At 38.0% G+C, this 20596-nt stretch overlaps 1 protein-coding gene across 2 annotated transcripts in view; it reads left to right on the top strand.

Annotated features, from left to right (window-relative positions):
* The window catches only part of USP9X (ubiquitin specific peptidase 9 X-linked), a 149686-nt gene that overhangs the window by 112272 nt on the left and 16818 nt on the right, over positions 1-20596 (top strand). For both annotated transcript variants that reach the window (XM_025371684.1, XM_025371685.1), the window contains exons 30-38: positions 685-907; positions 3520-3740; positions 6487-6677; positions 11568-11741; positions 14702-14843; positions 16031-16784; positions 17332-17455; positions 18484-18709; positions 19156-19285. In XM_025371684.1, the coding sequence (XP_025227469.1) occupies positions 685-907; positions 3520-3740; positions 6487-6677; positions 11568-11741; positions 14702-14843; positions 16031-16784; positions 17332-17455; positions 18484-18709; positions 19156-19285 (2185 nt within the window). The remainder of the gene's footprint in view (positions 1-684; positions 908-3519; positions 3741-6486; positions 6678-11567; positions 11742-14701; positions 14844-16030; positions 16785-17331; positions 17456-18483; positions 18710-19155; positions 19286-20596) is intronic.

Below are 20596 nucleotides of genomic sequence, written 5' to 3'. Positions count from 1 at the left end.
TCTCCAAAAAAAAAAAAAAAAAAAAAATTAGCCAGGTGTGGTGGCACACACCCTTGGTCCCCAGCTACTTGAGAGGCTGAGATGGAAGGATCACCTGAGCCCAGGAGATAGAGGTTGCAGTGAGCCGAGAACGCACCACTGCACTCCAGCCTGAGGAACAGAGCAAGGCCCTGTGTCAAAATAAATAGATAAATAAATAAGATACTTTATAAAGTAATTGTTTAGTTTTTCTCTTTGGAAAATCTGAATTGTTCATTTCATTTAATGAGGCAAACCTCTGTTTTGTAAGAATGCATCTTCTATATCTTTAATGAGTTTCTTCATGTAGTAACACAAGGAAACAAAGTTTCATTTTTGTATATTTTATTTCTATTCAAAATGGGTTTAATTTGCTATGGACTTGATTAAAGGAGCAAACTTACTTAAAATAAAAATTTTGATAAGTACTACATTCAGTTCTTTCTTAATATTTACAGATTTATTTAACCTGGGAAATTAGGTATGTTAATGATAGAAAATAGTGTTTTGAAGGAAGATCTTTTTATTAGAAAATCCGAGTTTTCTGAGATGTAATAAGATCTTAAATTCCAATGATTTTAATTTTAAAATGATTTACTTACAAGAGACTTTTTTTCTAAAAATATATAGCATTGCTAATATGTAATCCCTTTTTCAACTTTTTAGGAATTAATTGACGATTTCATATTTCCTGCATCCAATGTTTACCTACAGTATATGAGAAATGGAGAGCTCCCAGCTGAACAGGCTATTCCAGTCTGTGGTTCACCACCTACAATTAATGCTGGTTTTGAATTACTTGTAGCATTAGCTGTTGGCTGTGTGAGGAATCTCAAACAAATAGTAGAATCTTTGACTGAAATGTATTACATTGGCACAGCAATAACTAGTAAGTATTTTTAATATAGTGTGATAATTGATCATTTCAGTGTTTCACAGTTCTGTTTTCCTGTTTTTCTTTCAGAAAATATTTCCAACTTATATATTTCTTTCAGTAACTAGTTTAACATTTTTAGTGAATGAATGTATAAGACCATTATAGGCCAGGCACAGTGGCTCAGGCCTGTAATCCCAGCACTTTGGAAGGCCAAGGTGGGTGGACCACCTGAGGTCAGGAGTTTGAGACCAGCCTGACCAACATGGCGAAACCCTGTCTCTACTAAAAATACAAAAATTAGCTGGGCGTTGTGGTGCGCACCTGTAATCCCAGCTACTCAGGAGGCTGAGACAGGAGAATTGCTTGAACCCAGGAAGTGGAGGTTACAGTGAGCCGAGATCGTGCCACTGCACTCCAGCCTGGGTGACAGAGCAAGACTCCATCTCAAAAAAAAAAAAAAAAAAGGAGAAATAAATAAGACCATTATAAGCAGACCACCTTGTATAGAAAAAAATTCAAACATTTGTTAAATGACATCCTATAAATGGTGTTGCTATTTGGCAAGATAAGTTTCATATCATGAAACCTGACATAAAATTCAAACTCCAGGTGAAAAAGTAGCCAAAGTAAATGCCGTAGAGTACAGACGTAAACTTTCTTTCTTTCTTTCTTTCTTTCTTTGAGACAGAGTTTCACTCTTGTTGCCTAGGCTGGAGTGCAGTGGCGGAATCTCGGCTCACTGCAACCTGTGCCTCTCAGGTTCAAGTGATTCTCCTGTCTCAGCCTCCCAAGTAGCTGGGGTTACAGGCACCTGCCACCATGCCCAGCTAATTTTGTATTTTTAATAAAGATAGGGTTTCACCATGTTGGCCAGGCTAGTCTCGTGGCTTCAGGTGATCCACCCGCCTCGGCCTCCCAAAGTGCTGGGATTACAGGTGTGAGCCACCACACCTGGCCCAGACTTAAAACTTTAAATTGCATGTATTGAAAAACCTTTCAGGTCCTCACTTAGAAGTTCCTTAACATTATGAGTTCGAAGAAAATCTGGCTTTGAAGATTAGAACATGAGAAGTTACCATTTTAGTGCACCTTATTTATGTTCTCATTTAATGCCCACATCAGGCGCATGAATAGGCTGCAGATTTCAGATCTTACAGATAAGGAATTGAAGCTCAAAAGGGCAAGGGCAATATAAAATATTAATAACAGAAAAAGCAGAAATAAGCATAGTTGGTGCTGTTTCGTTTTAAGAGAAAATCGCTATGTAGAACACTTAAGAATATAACTGATTATAGTAAATCTTTAAGAACATGTCAAATTACTTTTTAATGTGTTTCAGAATATTTGGAAGTTTTAAATAACATCTTAGGAATTTCTGAATAAATTGATTGCTTAAAAGGTTAGACCTTTAGCTGTCCTATCAAATCTATGTATGTGAGTTTTTTTTTTTTTAACTTAATGGGGGTTAATTTTTTGATCACGGATTGGAGTATAGTATAATGTTTGCATCGTTCGCTATCTGTCATTGTTCCCTGTCAACACATAAATATTTACCTAATTCATTTTTGGCCATGCAGTTTAGTATGATATAATTAACTGATCCCCTAGACAGTGATACTTAATGTTGTTTCCAGGTTTATACTAGGTAGAGGGAGATAGGAAGATGTGCAGTGATTTACAATTATCACAAATCTGTCTTGCTGCCTCCTCACAGTAGCATTATAGATATAGGAAAAGCAAGTGTTACTTTTATTATTACATTTACTAGGAAGAAACAAAGTCACCTAAAGGTGGGGGGAAAAAAGAGGTGATAAGCATCAGAACCAGGATGCGAGCCCATATGGTTTTAGGATTATTTAAAACTGAGGAAATTATAATGTGTTGATATATTTAGATAACATTTCATTCCTTGGCAAACTGAAGGCAAAAGTATAAAATATTAAGAAAGTGAAAAATGTCTAAAAGTAAAGATGCAAGTAAAGTTAGCATGTAGACATTAGCATTATACTATCTTGTACTTTTGAGACTGCTATAGAAGCAACATCATACAAAACGTGTTTGCGGGTGATTAGATAAGAAGCTACACAGCGGTGCTTGTTGCTGTATATTTTATTTTATTTTATTTTATTTATTTTTTATTTTTATTTATTTATTTTTTTTTGAGACGGAGTCTCGCTCTGTCGCCCGGGCTGGAGTGCAGTGGCCGGATCTCAGCTCACTGCAAGCTCCGCCTCCCGGGTTTATGCCATTCTCCTGCCTCAGCCTCCCGAGTAGCTGGGACTACAGGTGCCCGCCACCTTGGCTGGCTAGTTTTTTGTATTTTTTAGTAGAGACGGGGTTTCACCGTGTTAGCCAGGATGGTCTCGATCTCCTGACCTCGTGATCCGCCTGTCTTGGCCTCCCAAAGTGCTGGGATTACAGGCTTGAGCCACCGCGCCCGGCTGTTGCTGTATATTTTAGATTGTTTGAAGATGAAGTGCAAACACAGAACACTGCTTCAGGTTGCTCTAGGGTTAGTGGAATTATGGGTAGTAGAGTTATTACCAGGGTTGCTTTGTCAGCATAATAGAGTTTGAAAGGACAAAATGGCTGTGTTCATGCTACAGAATCTTTTCTTCTCTCAGCTTGTGAAGCACTTACTGAGTGGGAATATCTGCCACCTGTTGGACCCCGCCCACCCAAAGGATTCGTGGGGCTGAAAAATGCCGGTGCTACTTGTTACATGAATTCTGTGATTCAGCAACTCTACATGATTCCTTCCATTAGGAATGGTATTCTTGCCATTGAAGGCACAGGTAGTGATGTAGATGATGATATGTCTGGAGATGAGAAGCAAGACAATGAGGTAAATTTGAGTTACCATTTCTGTTTTCTGTGTTTTAAGTTATGATACCAGATATTATTCTCTCTTAAGAGAGTATTATGCTTTCATCAAACGTGTTAAAGTAGATTTGAAAGTAGGGATGGGCTGGGCACACACCTGTGGTCCCAGCTACTCAGGAGACTAAAGCAGGAGGATTGCTTGAGCCTGGGAGCTTGAGGCTGCAGTGAGCCGTGATCATGCCACTGCACTCCAGCCTGGGTTACAGAGTGAGACCCTGTCTCAGAAAAAAAAAGAAAAGGTAAGTAGGGATGGACTTCTCCCAGCCAGCGTGAACTGCTACCTCTTAACATAGTATAGTGCTCACTACCTACCAGACTTTAAACTGCAGTTAATTTTTAGAATAGTTTATACGTTTCTTTTGTTGTTGTTGTTGAGAGTTGAGATGGAGTCTCGCTCATTGCCCAGGCTGAAGTGCAGTGGCGCCATCTCGGCTCACTGCAAGCTTCACCTCCCAGGTTCGTGCCATTCTCCTGCCTCAGCCTCCTGAGTAGCTGGGACTACAGGCGCCCGTCACCACGTGTGGCTAATTTTTTGTGTTTTTAGTAGAGGCGGGATTTCACTGTGTTAGTCAGGATGGTCTCGATTTCCTGACCTCATGATCCGCCCACCTCGGCCTCCCAACGTGCTGGGATTACCGGCGTGAGCCGCCACGCCTGTCCCAATAGTTCCTACATTTCTAAAGCAACAGTAGGTATTAAATACATTTACATTGTTGTACACTATCACCACCACCCATCTCCAAAACCCTTCATATTGCAAAACTGAAACTAGCCATTAAGCTACTCCCCACAGCCTCTGACAACTACTCTTCTTTTTGTCTCTATGCTTGACTACTCTACATACCTCATATAAGTGAAATCATACAGTATTTGCCTTTTCATAGCTGGTTTATTTCATTTTAAAGTCTAAGTAATATTCCATTATATGTATATACCACATTTTGCTTATCCATTCATTTGTCAAAGGACATTTGGGTTGCTTCCCTATTTGAGCTATTGTGAATAAGGCTGCCATGAACATAAATATACAGATACCTGTTTGAGGTCCTGTTTTCAGTATTTCCAGTTATATGCTCAGAAGTGGAAGTACTAGATCATATGGTGATGCTATTTTTATTTTATTATTTTTTTTTTTCCAGACAGTCTCACTCTGTCACACAGGCTGGAGTACAGTGGTGCGATCTCAGCTCACTGCATCCTCTGCCTCCTGGGTTCAAGTGATTCTGCTGCCTCAGCCTTCCGAGTAGCTGGGACTACAGGCATGCACCACCATGCCCCGCTAATTTTTGTATTTTTAGTAGAGATGGGATTTCACCATGTTGGCCAGACTGGTTTCGAACTCCTGACCTCAGGTGATCTGCCCACCTTAGCCTCCCAAAGTGCTGAGATTATACGCGTTAGCCACCGTATACAGCCAAATTTTTTGAGGAACTGTTTTCTAGAGTGACTGCACCATTTTACATTACTACCAGCATTGCACAAGGGCTCCAATTTCTCCATATCTTTGCCAACACTTACTATACTCACTCTTTCTGGTAGTTGACACCCTAATTGAGTGTGAGGTAGCATCTTGTCATGGTTTTGATTTGCATTTCCCAAATGGTTAATGATTTTGAGCGTCTTTTGCTGTGCTTATTATTGGCCACTTGTGCATCTTCTTTGTCTATTTTTAAGTTGAGTTGTGTTGTTGAGTTTTAAGAGTTCTCTGTCAGATATGTGATTTGCAGATACTTTCTTTTGTTGCCTGTACCTCTGATGTCATATCCAAGAAATCATTGCCAAATCCAGTGTCTTTAAAGCTTTTGCCCTATGTTTTTTTTTTTTTAAGAATTCTGTGGTTTTAGCTCTTACATTTAGGATTTTGATCCATTTTGAGTTAATTTTTGTATGTAGTGTTTCATAAGGGAAGGGCCCAACTTTATTCTTTCACGTGTGGATTATCCAGTTTACCCAGCACCATTTGTGGAAGAGTACTACAGTCATGCACCAAATAACAATGTTTCAGACAATAACAGACCACATATATGATAGTAGTCCAATAAGATTATATTTTATTTTTACTGTACCTTTCTATTTTTAGATGCACAGATTCACCGGTGGGTTGCAGTTGTCTATAGTATATAGTACAATAACATGCTGTACAAGTTTACAACCTAGGAGCAATTGGCTATACCATCTAGGTTTTATAGGTATACTCTATGATGTTCACATGACAAAATCACTAATGATGCATTTCTCAGAATTTATCCCTGTCATTAAGAAAAGAATGACTATACTGATACTAATAAGTATATTTTATTGACAGATCTGAGCATTTTATATACAACAACTACACGAAGGATATGTTATCCCCATTCACACATAAACTTGAAGCTGAGAAAGTTTAAGTAGTTTTTACTGGCTCAAAGTTACTTGGCTTATAAGTGGTAGAGCCTGCATTTATGTCTAGTTCAGTCTAAATTACTATGCTAACACTACACTGTATTATCTTATCTCTCCTATACATGGTCAAGGTTATTTGGTTATGATAACTGATATGTGAAATGGTGTGGATAAACACTAAATACTAAAAATTTATTAATTGAAAATTAAGTGCTTTGGAAATGAGCAGAATAGGAATACAAATCATTTATTCACTAACTGCTTGGCATTTGTTTCAACATATTTTACTGTACTTTAACTCATTGGTGATAATTTTTGGTTTCTAGAGCAATGTTGATCCCAGGGATGATGTATTTGGATATCCTCAACAATTTGAAGATAAACCAGCATTAAGTAAAACTGAAGATAGAAAAGAGTACAACATTGGTGTCCTAAGACACCTTCAGGTCATCTTTGGTCATTTAGCTGCTTCTCGACTGCAATACTATGTGCCCAGAGGATTTTGGAAACAGTTCAGGTAAACTATGGATGGATAGTAATTGAGACACTTCTTAAAATGAGCATCTCAATACACTAACATTAAACCTCTCTCTAAAAGACATGTTGAAAGGCATCTTTTTTTAAGCACTGGTAATATTCAAACTGTCCTTAGTTGGGTGGGTTTTTTGTTTTTCTTTTTTTTTTTTTTTTTGGGGGGGTCCCCTTAGGAAGAAGTAGAAACTGGCATAGTAAGGAAGGGCAGCATCCTTTAGTCTCTTAACCATATTATTAACTTTTTATTAGGAAAACATCTAATAAATATAGAAGTGGAAAAAATAGTATGAACCCCTGTATACTTGTCACCCAACTTCAGTAGTAGTCAACTTGTGGCCAGCCTTTTTTTGTTTTTTTTTGTTTTTTTTTGAGACGGAGTTTTGCTCTTATTGCCCAGGCTGAACTGCAGTGGTGTGATCTTGGCTCACTGCAATATCCGCCTCCTGGGTTTTAGCGATTCTCCTGCCTCAGCCTCCCAAGTAGCTGGGATTATAGGCACCCACCAACACGCCTAGCTAATTTGTTGTATTTTTTAGTGGAGACGGGGTTTTACCATGTTGGCCCAGGCTGGTCTCGAACTCCTGACCTCAGGTGATTCCCATCTCAGCCTCCCAAAGTGCTGGGTTTACAGGCATGAACCACCGCACCCGGCCCCTACCTATTTCTTTCTAGATTGTTTTGAAGCAAATCTTAGTTCCATCTATAAATACTTAAGTATGTGTCTGTAGTGTCTGTCTCAAAATATGATCATGATACCATTATGTTTTTTTAAAATTGCTTAATATCAAATATCTCTGTCAGTGTTTGAATTTACCAAGTTATCTCATAATTGGTTTTTACTGATATTTTTTAAAAATAAGATTCAGTTGAGGTCCATTTACCACAAATGGTTGATAATGACTCTTGGTTGTTCATCCGTTCCTTTTTTTCCCCTTACAATTATAGGAGAATCAGAGGACAAATAGTTTACCCTATAAATTTCCCCACAGTCTGAATTTTGTTGATGGAATCCCTGTGGTCGTTTATTATTTTCTGTTTTTCTTGGTCACCTGCATCTTCTATAAACACCTTGTGAGATCTAGAGGCTTGATCAGATTGAGGTATTATTTTTCTTTTTGTGGAATGGATAGGCAAGGCTACTTCACAGGGGGTAATGTTTGAGTAACATATAATGTCTGTCTTCTTATGATGTTAACAGCAATTGATTATCTTTTTTTTTTTTTTTTTTTTTTTTATTCTGAGATGGAGTCTTTGCTCTGTCACCCAGGCTAGAGTGCAGTGGTGCGATCTCAGCTCACTGTAACCTCCGCCTCCTGGGTTCAAGCAATTCTGTCTCAGCCTCCTGAGTAGCTAGGGTTATAGGCATGTGCCACCATGCCCGGCTAATTTTTGTATTTTTAGTAGAGACGGGGTTTCACCATGTTGGCCAGGCTGATCTCGAACTCCTGACCACAGGTGACCCGCCCGCCTCAGCTTCCCAAAGTGCTGGGATTACAGGCGTGAGCTACTGCTCCCGGCTTTTTTTTTTTTTTTGGAGACAGAGTCCTACTCTGTTGCCGCCCAGGCTGAAGTGCATTGGCTCAATCTCGGCTCACTGCAACCTCTGCCTCCTGGGTTCAAGCAATTCTTCAGCCTCAGCCTCCCAAGTAGCTGGGACGACAGGCCCACCCCACCCCACCAATTTTTTGTATTTTTAGTAGAGACAGGGTTTCGCCGTGTTGGCCAGGCTGGTCTCGAATTCCTGACGTCAGGTGATCCACCCGCCTCGGCCTCCCAAAATGCTGGGATTACAGGCGTGAGCCACTGCACCTGGCCGATTATCATTATCTTAATACAGTATTTCTTCAGGGTTACAAAATAACAATATTTTTTTTTTTCATTTAATAGCTAGAAAAGATCTGTAAAGGAAAAATTGCCCTCACCAACTATTTTTTTTTAAGTTAGAAAACTCAATTACATTTTTATCTTGTTTCCTTTGACTTTTTTTAAGTCAGTAATACGTCATGCACTGTGCTAAAATAACTACAGTACAACACGTAACTCTTACTGTGTATGAAAAGGGGTATAATTATTTATAGCAGTGAGGTTTGGTTTGTTTTGTTTTGTAAGTAATCCTCCTTGGAATCCCTTTAAGGTGCTTCCCGGCCAGCTGAGAGGAGTGGGGAACGAAGGGTCACCTGATACTCTGGTCCGCCTTCCCTTCTTCTGACAAAGCAGTATAAATTTCTTCTCCTCCCCTAGCTGGGCCCTCTGCTTACTCTGTACTAGTGTCTTGCGTGGACCGCCCTCTCTCCCATCTCTCATTTTGCTTTTAGTCCCGTCGCCCAGCATACCACTCTCCCTCCTCTCTAACTATTTCAGTTCTGTCTTCTTTCCCTAGGTTATTCCATCTCTGCCTTAAGGCTTTTAGCATTTCTGTTTATGGTTTTTCAAATTGAAGAACACAAACAGAGGCTTACACTGGGTGTTTTTTGAGATGTAGTCTCACTCTGTCGCCCAGGCTAGAGTGCAGTGGTGCGATCTTGGCTCACAGTAACCTCTGCCTCTTGGGTTCAAGCGATTCTCCTGTCTCGGCCTCCCAAGTAGCTGGGATTACAGGTGCCCGGCACCATGCCCAGCTAATTTTTGTATTTTTGGTAAAGACGGGGTTTCACCATGTTGGTCAGGCTGGTCTTGAACTCCTGACTTCAGGTGATCCATCCACCTCGGACTCCCAAAGTGCTGGGATTACAGGCGTGACCCACCACGCCCAGCCGAGGCTTACACTTTTTAAACTTTTGTCTTAATTTGTCATTCAGTTACAATTTTTTCTGTTGTAATGCCTTTGCTTTTTTGACTTTTCAGTTACTCCCTGTGCTAGTGGAGCTCGGTTTGTATAGACTAGCACTTTGGATTATCCACACTTTAGACACATAATCTACTCTTGATACAAGTGGTTTAGTTAACTATACTTCCTCACCCCACTTTTTTCTTTTCTTTTTTTTTTTTTTTTTGAGACGGAGTCTCGCTTTGTGGCCCAGCCTGGAGTGCAGTGGCCCGATCTCAGCTCACTGCAAGCTCCGCCTCCCAGGTTCACGCCATTCTCCTGCCTCAGCCTCCCGAGTAGCTGGGACTACAGGCGCTCACCACCTCGCCCAGCTAGTTTTTTGTATTTTTTAGTAGAGACGGGGTTTCACCGGGTTAGCCAGGATGGTCTTGATCTCCTGACCTCGTGATCCGCCCGTCTCGGCCTCCCAAAGTGCTGGGATTACAAGCTTGAGCCACCGCACCTGGCCCACTTTTTTATTTTCAAAAGTTTCAAACCTACAGAAAAGGTGAAGAAGAGGTATAATTATCACCTTTATGTTATATTCTGTATGCAGTTTTACTAGTTAACATTTTGCCATATTTGCTTATCTTGCTATATGTATACTTGGTTTTTGGTTTATTTTGTTCTTAAGTTGATAGTAAGTTGCAAACATGATGCTTCACCCCTTCATACTTCAACATATATCTTATAAGAAATCATTTATCAGAATAAAGCAGTTTTCCTACTTAGGTATAATATAGTTATATCCAAGTAATGTAATACTGATTTTTAATCTCTAATATTCATCAGTATATATTCTGATTTCCCAAAAATGGTCTTTATAACTTATCTTTCTATCCCAATCTGATACTTATGAAGGAATCACAAGAATTTGGCTGTTTGCTCTTTAGTTGCCTTTTATGTAAAATAATCTCCGTAACTTGTGACTTGTATCACACTGAAATTTTTAAAGAGTCCAGGCCTGTTGTCTTGCAGAATGTCTTTTTTGATTTGTGTGATTGTTTCCTCATGATTAGCTTCATGTTAAATGTTGAGGGGGTGGGGGCAATAAAACTACATAATTGATGTTTTGTGTTTCTCACTACACTGTATTGGGAGGCATGTGTTACCACAATTATTAAGTGATACCAATTTTGATTTCTTGGTGTCTTAACAGATCTCTCCTTTATAAAGGGTACCTTTTCCCTTTTGAAGTTAGTTGATTACATGTTTGAAAGTTTGAGGAGTTGAGTATGGTTTGAAAGTAAATAGAACAGACTGGTGTAATTTCTTGTAATGGAACAAGCTGATTTTTAACAAATAATTTATTTGATTTTAAACTTACTGTATACAAATTTTTGTTTGTCTAAAATATAATAGAAATGAGATTGTTTGCTATATAGAAAAGGTTTTACAAAAGTATGAAAAGACAGTTCTTGCATACTTTAAAATGTTTGTCATTTCTTGCTTAGAACAAATACACTTAAATTCTCTATGTACATTATTCTGTATATACAAAATCAGGTATTATTGATAGTTTCCAGCAGTGCCTGAGTTTTAGAAGTATGAGTTCTCATTTTGTGGTATGTAGTGATGGTGTCTTTTCTTAGATTATTCAAGAGATTAACTGTAAAACAAGTTAAAGCTTTCTCTCTTGGGGAAAAAAATAAATTTAAGAGTAACTAGATCTGATCTTTTTACTATTTATAATCTAAAATATAAGCAAAATGAAAGAAATAAAATAGTAATTGTAACATCCACATAAGAGTGAGATCCACCACCTCATTCTTGGAGCCATACTATCCGTCAGTTACACCACTGGTTTCGTGGCAGTTCTTTGCCGCTAGGGTACTAGTTTTAGTATGAGGCTCACTCTCTTACCCCACTACATTCTATAGGGAAAGCACATTCTTTTTTTTTTTTTTTTTTTTTTTTTTTTACTTTTTCTATGTGGTTGAGGAATAAAATCTCGGTTTTATATACTGTTGTTTGTGGTCCTGTTGTTTTTTTTCCCCCTGAAAAATATAGTTGTACATATTGTTCTGTGAATGTCACGTTACATGTTTTATTTCATTCATTTCTTAGGCTTTGGGGTGAGCCTGTTAATCTGCGTGAACAACACGATGCTTTAGAATTTTTTAATTCATTGGTGGATAGTTTAGATGAAGCTTTAAAAGCTTTAGGACATCCAGCTATGCTAAGTAAAGTCTTAGGAGGTTCCTTTGCTGATCAGAAGATCTGCCAAGGCTGCCCACATAGGTAAGTACTAATTACACATTGAAAGTATATGTTGTATCATGTATATACTAACAAAAATAAAATTTTTACTTGTACTTACATACAAAAGTGGAGTATGTCACTGATTACTAAATACCTGAAACAGAATGATTTATATACTGTGCATACCTTACTGCTGTGGGACTATTTTTTGTTTTTGTCAATTAATTTTTAGTTCCGTCTACTCTGCCTGATCTCTTAGCCACTTTATTATATTATACTCTTACAGTCTCCCTTCCCTTTCCTTTCCTATTTCCTTTCCTTATTCCTTTTTCTTTTCCTTTCTCTTTTTTTTTCTTTCTTTCTTTTCTGAAAGAGACAAGGTTTCTCTTTGTTTCCCAGGCTGGAGTGCAGTGGCATGATCGTAACTCATAGTAACTTTGAACTTCCGGGCTCAAGCAGTCCTACTGCCTCAGCCTCTCAAATAGCTGGGACTACAGGCATGTGCCATCACGCCTGGCTAATTTGTAAATTTTTTTAGAGATGGGAGCTCTTGTTGGCCAATGGGGTCCCAAACTCCTGACCTCAAAATCAGTCCTCACACCTCAGCCACCTCAGCCTCCCAAAGTGTTGAGATGACAGGTGTGAGCCACCATGCCCGGCCTGCTATTACATTCTTTTACAGAAGATTATTCCTGGAGAAATGAAATGGCATTTTGCATATAGCTACAGGTGTTATTTATAAATTTGCCCTTTATCTTAGAACTTGAGTGATTATAATAGTGTAAATACAGTAAGTTTAGAAGATGACAAAGCTGTGGTAGTATTTCCTATACAAATGAAATAATGACTTTTAAAATAGCATTGATTATTGTCATTGTCTTTAAGGTATATTTGTATACAAAACATACCAAACCTATTGTTAAAAAAAGATTTTACAAGAAAAACATTGACAAAACAGATTGTTTGACTAAAAGGAAAATTGATTAAGGGCTTCTATTAGCGGTAGTTAATGAGTTCATTACTGATAAACACACATGCCTGTCATAATGGAAGTTTTACTTTGGGACTTGTCTTGTTATAATATGGATTAATGTTGATTTGCAATCGTTTTTCACCAAAATGTCACAGTAAGATAGTATTTTCTACAATCCAAACTCTATTAAATATAGTCATGGGTTGAGTATACATGTGGTTTGTGGGGGTGTTTTGTTTTTGATTACCAGGAAATGATTGGGGGAGAGGTAATACTATATAAATGAGAAATTTCTAGGAAGTTATAGTCTTACCACTCATTCATAATTGGGGAATATACTTACTCACTTAGCTTAGGCAACTTTCAGTCCTTTTGAAAGGCCTTTTATATTAGGTGAACAATAAAATAAAATTTTAACCTTGTTTTTAATTAGTGATGAAAACAGCCAATTTTGGGATCATTTGTTCATGTCACTCCTCCTTAGTTTTAGACAATTTTCTAAATTATTTGGAAATCACTGGTTTTCTTTGGCAAGTGAAATGTCAAAAGATTATGGTCTTGAAATCAGATCCTTGTACCTGATCAACAGCTAAACTAGTCTTTTTTTTAACTAGCTGGGCATGGGGGTGGACGCCTGCAGTCCCAGCTGCTTGGGAGGCTGAGTCAGGAGGATCACTTGAGCCCAGGAGTTAGAAGTTCCAGTGAACTATGATCATGCCACTGCATTCCAGCCTGGGTAACAGAGCAAGACCTCACCTCATTAAAAACAAAAAAGAAAGAAACTCTACTTTGAGTGCCCATACAACCATTCTGTTTTTCACTCTCAGTACAGTATTCAATGAATTACATGAATCTTTGTGTTACAAGATTTTGCCCAACTGTAGGCTAATATAAGTGTTCTGAACACATTTAGGGTAGGCTAGGCTAAAGCTGTGATGTTTGGTAGGTTAGGTGTATTAAATGCATTTTCAACTTATGATATTTTCAATTTATGATGGGTTTATTGGGCTGTAGCCATTTCATAAGCGAGGAGCATCTGTAGTTACTGCAGAGACCATATGCCTCACAAAACCTAAGATACTTACTTTCTGGCCCTTTACAGAAAGACTTTGCTGTCCTCTAGTGTTAGAACACCTTCTTTTTATAGGTGTTGAAGAATGTCCTACTTTTGAAGTGTAGTCTGAGATCTAACTTTTTTTCTTTTATGGGCTGTTCCCTGATTATATAGTAGCAATTTGCTTAATACCTGCGTTATATTTCATTCATACAATTTATAAATGCCTTTGTGTACCTTTTTTCCTGAGTTTAAAATTCCTTAAATAAGGGACTGTCTTAAACATTGAATATCCCTCAGTGCATTTACACGTAGAAGGTACTCTCAGTCTATCCACTGAATGAATTAATGGTTAATAATGTATTCCTCACATCCCTTGTTTTGCATTTATGCATGTGTCTCACCAGAAATCGGAGTCTCTTTGGTAGAAAATGACCGTAAACTGAGATTCTAGCTCCTTCTCAGGTTGCTAATCCTGTACTCATTTGTGTGTTCAAACTTTTGCTTTACTAAGGCTTCCATTACAGAAAAGGAAGAATATATAAAAATTTAGCTTATTCATAGTTTATCATTTTCAGAACTTAATAAATTCATGCTTTGGCCTCGGCGTGAATTACTGTCTAAACGGTTAACACTGGAAGCAGCATCGTATACTACAAAGAGATTCAGCTGTGAATCCAGACAGATTCAACTTAAAAAACCATTTCACCTAATAATCTTGATCAAGTTAACTTTTATTGCTAACATTCTATGACTTAACGGGTTTCGTATTATAAAAATGGCAAATGTATGGGTGCAGCAAACCAACACAGCACATGTATACATATGTAACAGACCTGCACGTTGTGCACATGTACCCTAGAACATAAAGTATAATTAAAAAAACAAAGGCAAATGTAGTTTTCATTAAGTCCAAAACTAAATAAACGTTTAGAAAACTAAGGAATAAATCCTTTCTTTTATCGTTTTTAGGTACGAATGTGAAGAATCTTTTACGACCCTAAACGTAGACATTAGAAATCACCAAAATCTTCTTGATTCTTTGGAACAATATGTCAAAGGAGATTTACTAGAAGGTGCAAATGCATATCATTGTGAAAAATGCAATAAAAAGGTACGGGCTGTCTAGTTTTGTTCCATTTTGATTACATTTAATGGATTTAGAAGAAATTGGTTTTTTTGGTTCATCCTCACAAGTCACCTTCTTTTTATTTTCTCCTACTTTGGTATAGTGGTAGCAGAGAAGTAGTCAACATGATAACTGATAGAAGGTTTGGCAGGGAAGGAAAAAAGTAGTGCCAAAGGGGCTAGGTAAATAAGATAAAAACAGGTAAATAAGAGTGAATAATTTTAAAAGTCATAACATGATAGCACATTCTCTTATCTAAGTTACACAGACACTTTCCATCTCTACCAAGAAACAAATTGCCAATGAACCCCTCAAAGATACAGAGCTGATAGAGGAAAATATTTCTCCTGTCATGTCCAGGATTACTTGTCAAGACCAAAACATTTGCTGAAACCATTTAATTACTGTATTGAACTACATAAGATTTCTTTTAGACTAGTCAAGTGGCCCGTAAGATTTCTTTTGTCACCTATGTTATAAAACCATTTATTTTGGAATCTTACTAGCAGTTCTTTGGGAGAGATAATTCACACGCATTATAGTAATGAATAAGGTATATCTTTGGGAGCTCCCAAACCCTTTCACCCTCAAGTCACTTTTGTTGTTTTGGCCTTATGCACCACTTAGAGAAGTCTTAAAGTTTAAAGATTGAGATTGTGGGCTGTAAAACCATACTGCCTGCCACCTGCAGCTCCTGAGACCTGAGGCAAGTTACTTGACCTCTCTGTGATTACTAATTTTCATCTTTAAGGTTCAGTAGTATACACTTGAGAAGGTTGTAAGGATTAGGTATGTTTTTACGTGTGCAGCACTTAGTATATTACCTGGCATCTTAATTGCCCAACAAATATTAGCTACTATTATTATTGTTTGTGCATAGGAAACCACCTTCATGGGAACAACAGTAAATATCAAACAGGTAATAATGGCTAGATAACAATGACAGAAACCAGTCAACAACTTACCGTTTGCATATTATTAATTTTAGCATTTAAGTCAGCTGATAGGATTATCTTGATTATGCTCATTGTCATGTATTTGTTTACACTTAAAAATTCAGATAAGTCTTAATATCATTTAAAAGTTTGCTTGGGTTTTTGTTGGGTTTTTTTTGTTTGTTTTTATTGTGGATTTTAATAGAACATCTAGTAACTTTCTCTTGTTTATTTTAGGTTGATACCGTAAAGCGCTTGCTGATTAAAAAGTTACCTCCTGTTCTTGCTATACAACTAAAGCGATTTGACTATGACTGGGAAAGAGAATGTGCAATCAAGTTCAATGATTATTTTGAATTTCCTCGAGAGCTGGACATGGAACCTTACACAGTTGCAGGTGTCGCAAAGCTGGAAGGGGATAATGTAAACCCAGAGAGTCAGTTGATACAACAGAGTGAGCAGTCTGAAAGTGAGACAGCAGGAAGCACAAAATACAGACTTGTGGGTGTGCTTGTACACAGTGGTCAAGCGAGTGGGGGGCATTATTATTCTTATATCATCCAAAGGAATGGTGGAGATGGTGAGAGAAACCGCTGGTATAAATTTGATGATGGTGATGTAACAGAATGTAAAATGGATGATGATGAAGAAATGAAAAACCAGTGTTTTGGTGGAGAGTACATGGGAGAAGTGTTTGATCACATGATGAAGCGCATGTCATACAGGCGCCAGAAAAGGTGGTGGAATGCTTATATACTTTTTTACGAACGAATGGACACAATAGACCAAGATGATGAGTTGATAAGATACATATCAGAGCTTGCTATCACCACCAGACCTCATCAGATTATTATGCCATCAGCCATTGAGAGAAGTGTACGGAAACAGAATGTACAATTCATGCATAACCGAATGCAGTACAGTATGGAGTATTTTCAGTTTATGAAAAAACTGCTTACATGTAATGGCGTTTACTTAAACCCTCCTCCCGGTAAGTATCAAGAGAGTTTAGCTTCTTAGTAATAAAGAATAATTTCTAGTAGGCATCAACATGTTTAAGTTCATAAAATTAATGTTTTCACTTTAAATGAGTCTAAATTGCTGGGTGCGGTGGTTCACGCCTGTGATCCCAGCACTTTGGGAGGCCGAGGTAGGTGGATCACCTGAGGTCAAGAATTCGATACCAGCCTGACCAACATGGTGAAACCCCATCTCTACTAAAAAAAATTAACCAGGCATGGTTGCATGCACCTGTAGTCCCAGCTACTCAGGAGGCTGAGGCAGGAGAATCGCTTGAACCTGGGAGGTGGAGGTTGCAGTGAGCCAAGATGGTGCCATTGCACTCCAGCCTGGGTGACAGAGTGAGTCTCCATCTCAAAAAAATAAATAGAATAAAATAAAAATGGGTCTAAATTACAGTAGCCTGAGAGAGGTTCTTAATAAATTTAGGACTTCTCAAAATTAATGGAAATGCAGACTTGTTTGAAAATGGGGTTGGAAAATAAAAATTTGTTTTTATATCTGCATTTTATTTATAGGGCAAGATCACCTGTTGCCTGAAGCAGAAGAAATCACTATGATCAGTATTCAACTTGCTGCTAGGTTCCTCTTTACTACAGGATTTCACACAAAGAAAGTAGTCCGTGGCTCTGCCAGTGATTGGTACATTGCTTTGGATTTTCATTCCTATTATACTAATGTTTGGTTTGGTTCTTTAATAGACTGCTTTATTTTTTTCTAAACCATGAGAATTTTGTTTGAAGTTTGGAATACAGAATAAAAATAACTCTGGGTCACAATAGAGAAATCATATTAAAATAGTTACTTAGTCTAAACATGGCCTTTTGTTATTCAGAAACTGACTTCTTCTATTACCTTGTATCATATCTTTGACATCTCTGCACCAAAGATTACAAGATGAGACTGGGGACAGTGACTCACACCTGTAATCCCAGCACTTTGGGAGGCCAGGGTGGGAGGATTGCTTGAGCTCGGGAGTTCAAGACCAGCCTAGGCAACATAGTGAGACCCCATCTCTTCAAAGAAGATTTAAAAAATTACCCAAGTATGGTGGCATACACCTGTAATCCCAGCTACTCGGAAGGCTAAGGTGGGAGGATCGCTGGAGTCTGGGAGGTTGAGACTGCAGTGAGCCATGACCGTGCCATTGCACTCCAGCCTGGGCAGCAGAGCAAGATCCTGTCTCAAACAAAACCAAAGATTACAAGATGAGACTGAAAAGTGTAAGCTACTTATGAAATTTATGAGGTTTTAGCTTACCTAGATTGAATTCTGACACAGATTAAAAGGGTAAAAAATTAAAATGATTTTCTTAAGTTTCTAATTATGAAAGTATAGAGGCCATTATAATACATTGATTTAATAATTTTTACTTACTGATTTCAGAAATAGTATGTCAAGATAAGGGGGTGATACTTTGTTGTTGAACCTAGGAAGAGTTTGTTAACGGATTTTTAGAGGACAAACTTTCACCCGTTTTGTAACTGAGAGAATAGACCAAGTCATAGTATTTATCTGTTATTTTAATACTAGAAGCAACCTTTGCTGGTTCTCTCTTCAGCAGTAGAGGAAGATCTTTATCTTTTTTTTGGTTCAATGAGACTCATCCTTTTACTATAGAGAACAAGTTATTGAATTAATAGTCATAGATTTTTTTTGTTTTATTTTAGGTATGATGCATTGTGTATTCTCCTTCGTCACAGCAAGAATGTACGTTTTTGGTTTGCTCATAACGTCCTTTTTAATGTTTCAAATCGCTTCTCCGAATACCTTCTGGAGTGCCCTAGTGCAGAAGTGAGGGGTGCGTTTGCAAAACTTATAGTCTTTATTGCACATTTTTCCTTGCAAGATGGGCCATGTCCTTCACCTTTTGCCTCTCCTGGACCTTCTAGTCAGGTAATTGCACAGCTTTCTTTCTAAATGATGAGATGTTTACAAATAAATTGTGTTTCCTGGAAGTCAAAGTCACAAACCTACGTGCATCCACTTGATATGTTTACCTAACAGAAACACACACATAATATGATGTCAGTGAGTTCCATTTAATATTACTGCATAGCAATGAATAGTAATTATTGGCTCTTTAAAAATATAAGAGACTATTTTGAAGATTTTTTTAAAATAGTCTTAGTTTTTTAAAAAAATTACAAGTGTGAAGAATTATAATGAAATCCACCTCTGATCTTCATTCCCTTTCCCAAGAAGCAAAATAGTTTAGTTTGTGTGATCAGTCCTTCCATAAATGTATGCCTGTATCAGCATATGTGCATGTCCTTTTTATGCAAATAGAAGTATACATATACCTTGTTGCTGTAAAACAGGTAATGTTTTATCCTTTACAGGCTTATGACAACTTAAGCTTGAGTGATCACTTACTAAGAGCAGTACTAAATCTCTTGAGAAGGGAAGTTTCAGAGCATGGGCGTCATTTACAGCAGTATTTCAACCTGTTTGTAATGTATGCCAATTTAGGTAAGAATTTAAGTTTTTCAGAATTCTGTTTTGATGTATCATATTAAATTGTGAAGTCATTTAGGTCAAGTGATAAAATATAATCTGATTTGAAATAGAAACAATTTCCCATAAAACCTGTTGTGAATTTTATCTGAACATGGCACTTTCACCTTTTACTTTATGCGTGTGTCTTTGTAGTAGACACGGGTCAGAATATGTGTCTTGATTTTTTTTTTTTTTTTTTTTTTTTAAATCTCCTAATGCAGTGGTGCCAAATCTGGCTGCTTTTGGAAAATACTGGTTTCTAGGCCTCTTCTCACACTGATTGAATCAGCATCCGCAAAGCTAATGTCAGGGAATCCATGTTTTCAAAGGAGTCCCCAGATGGTTGTGATACTCACCAAATTTAGATAGCAGACTTGGTCTGTACATAAGTTTTTGTGTAAGTAAATTACAATTATGGATAATAAAAATACTTGCTTCAAACATTAATTTAAGGGCTGGGCACAATGGCTTATGCCTGTATTCCCAACACTTTGGGAGGCCAAGGCAAGAAGATTGCTTAAGCCCAGGAGTTCGAGACCAACCTAGACACCATAGGGAGACCCTATCTCTACAAAATAAAATTTAAAAATTAGCTGGGTGTGGTGGCATATGCCTGTAGTCCTAGCTACTTGGGAGGCTGAGGTGGGAGAATCACTTGAGCTAAGGAGGTTGAGGCTGCAGTGACCCGTGATTGCATCAGTGCTCTCCAGCATGGGCAACAGAATGAGACCCTGTCTCCAAAAAGCAAACAAACCAAACAGCCATATATCCAAAATGAAGTTCTTTATCCAGGCATACCTGTCATTTCAGGTTTTTTTCTGTGACATTACTTAATCACCATTGGATTCATGGACTTTTTAACATAAGGGAGATTTTACTTTTCATTTGTCTATTTAGTTTGTCTTCCTTTCCCTTACCTTTTTCCACATTGTAGATATTTGGGTATTTGTAGATGAGAAAGAAAAGAATATTTAGCCGGGCGCAGTGGCTCAAGCCTGTAATCCCAGCACTTTGGGAGGCCGAGACGAGCGGATCACGAGGTCAGGAGATCGAGACCTTCCTGGCTAACATGGTGAAACCCCGTCTCTACTAAAAAACACAAAAAATTAGCCGGGCGAGGTGGCGGGCGCCTGTAGTCCTAGCTACTCGGGAGGCTGAGGCAGGAGAATGGCGTAAACCCAGGAGGCGGAGCTTGCAGTGAGCTGAGATCCGGCCACTGCACTCCAGCCTGGGCTACAGAGCAAGACTCCGTCTCAAAAAAAAAAAAAGAATATTTATTAGATA

This window comes from Theropithecus gelada, chromosome X, assembly GCF_003255815.1.
Source record: "Theropithecus gelada isolate Dixy chromosome X, Tgel_1.0, whole genome shotgun sequence".
NCBI lineage: Eukaryota > Metazoa > Chordata > Mammalia > Primates > Cercopithecidae > Theropithecus > Theropithecus gelada.
This window is presented reverse-complemented; position numbering and strand designations above follow the sequence as displayed.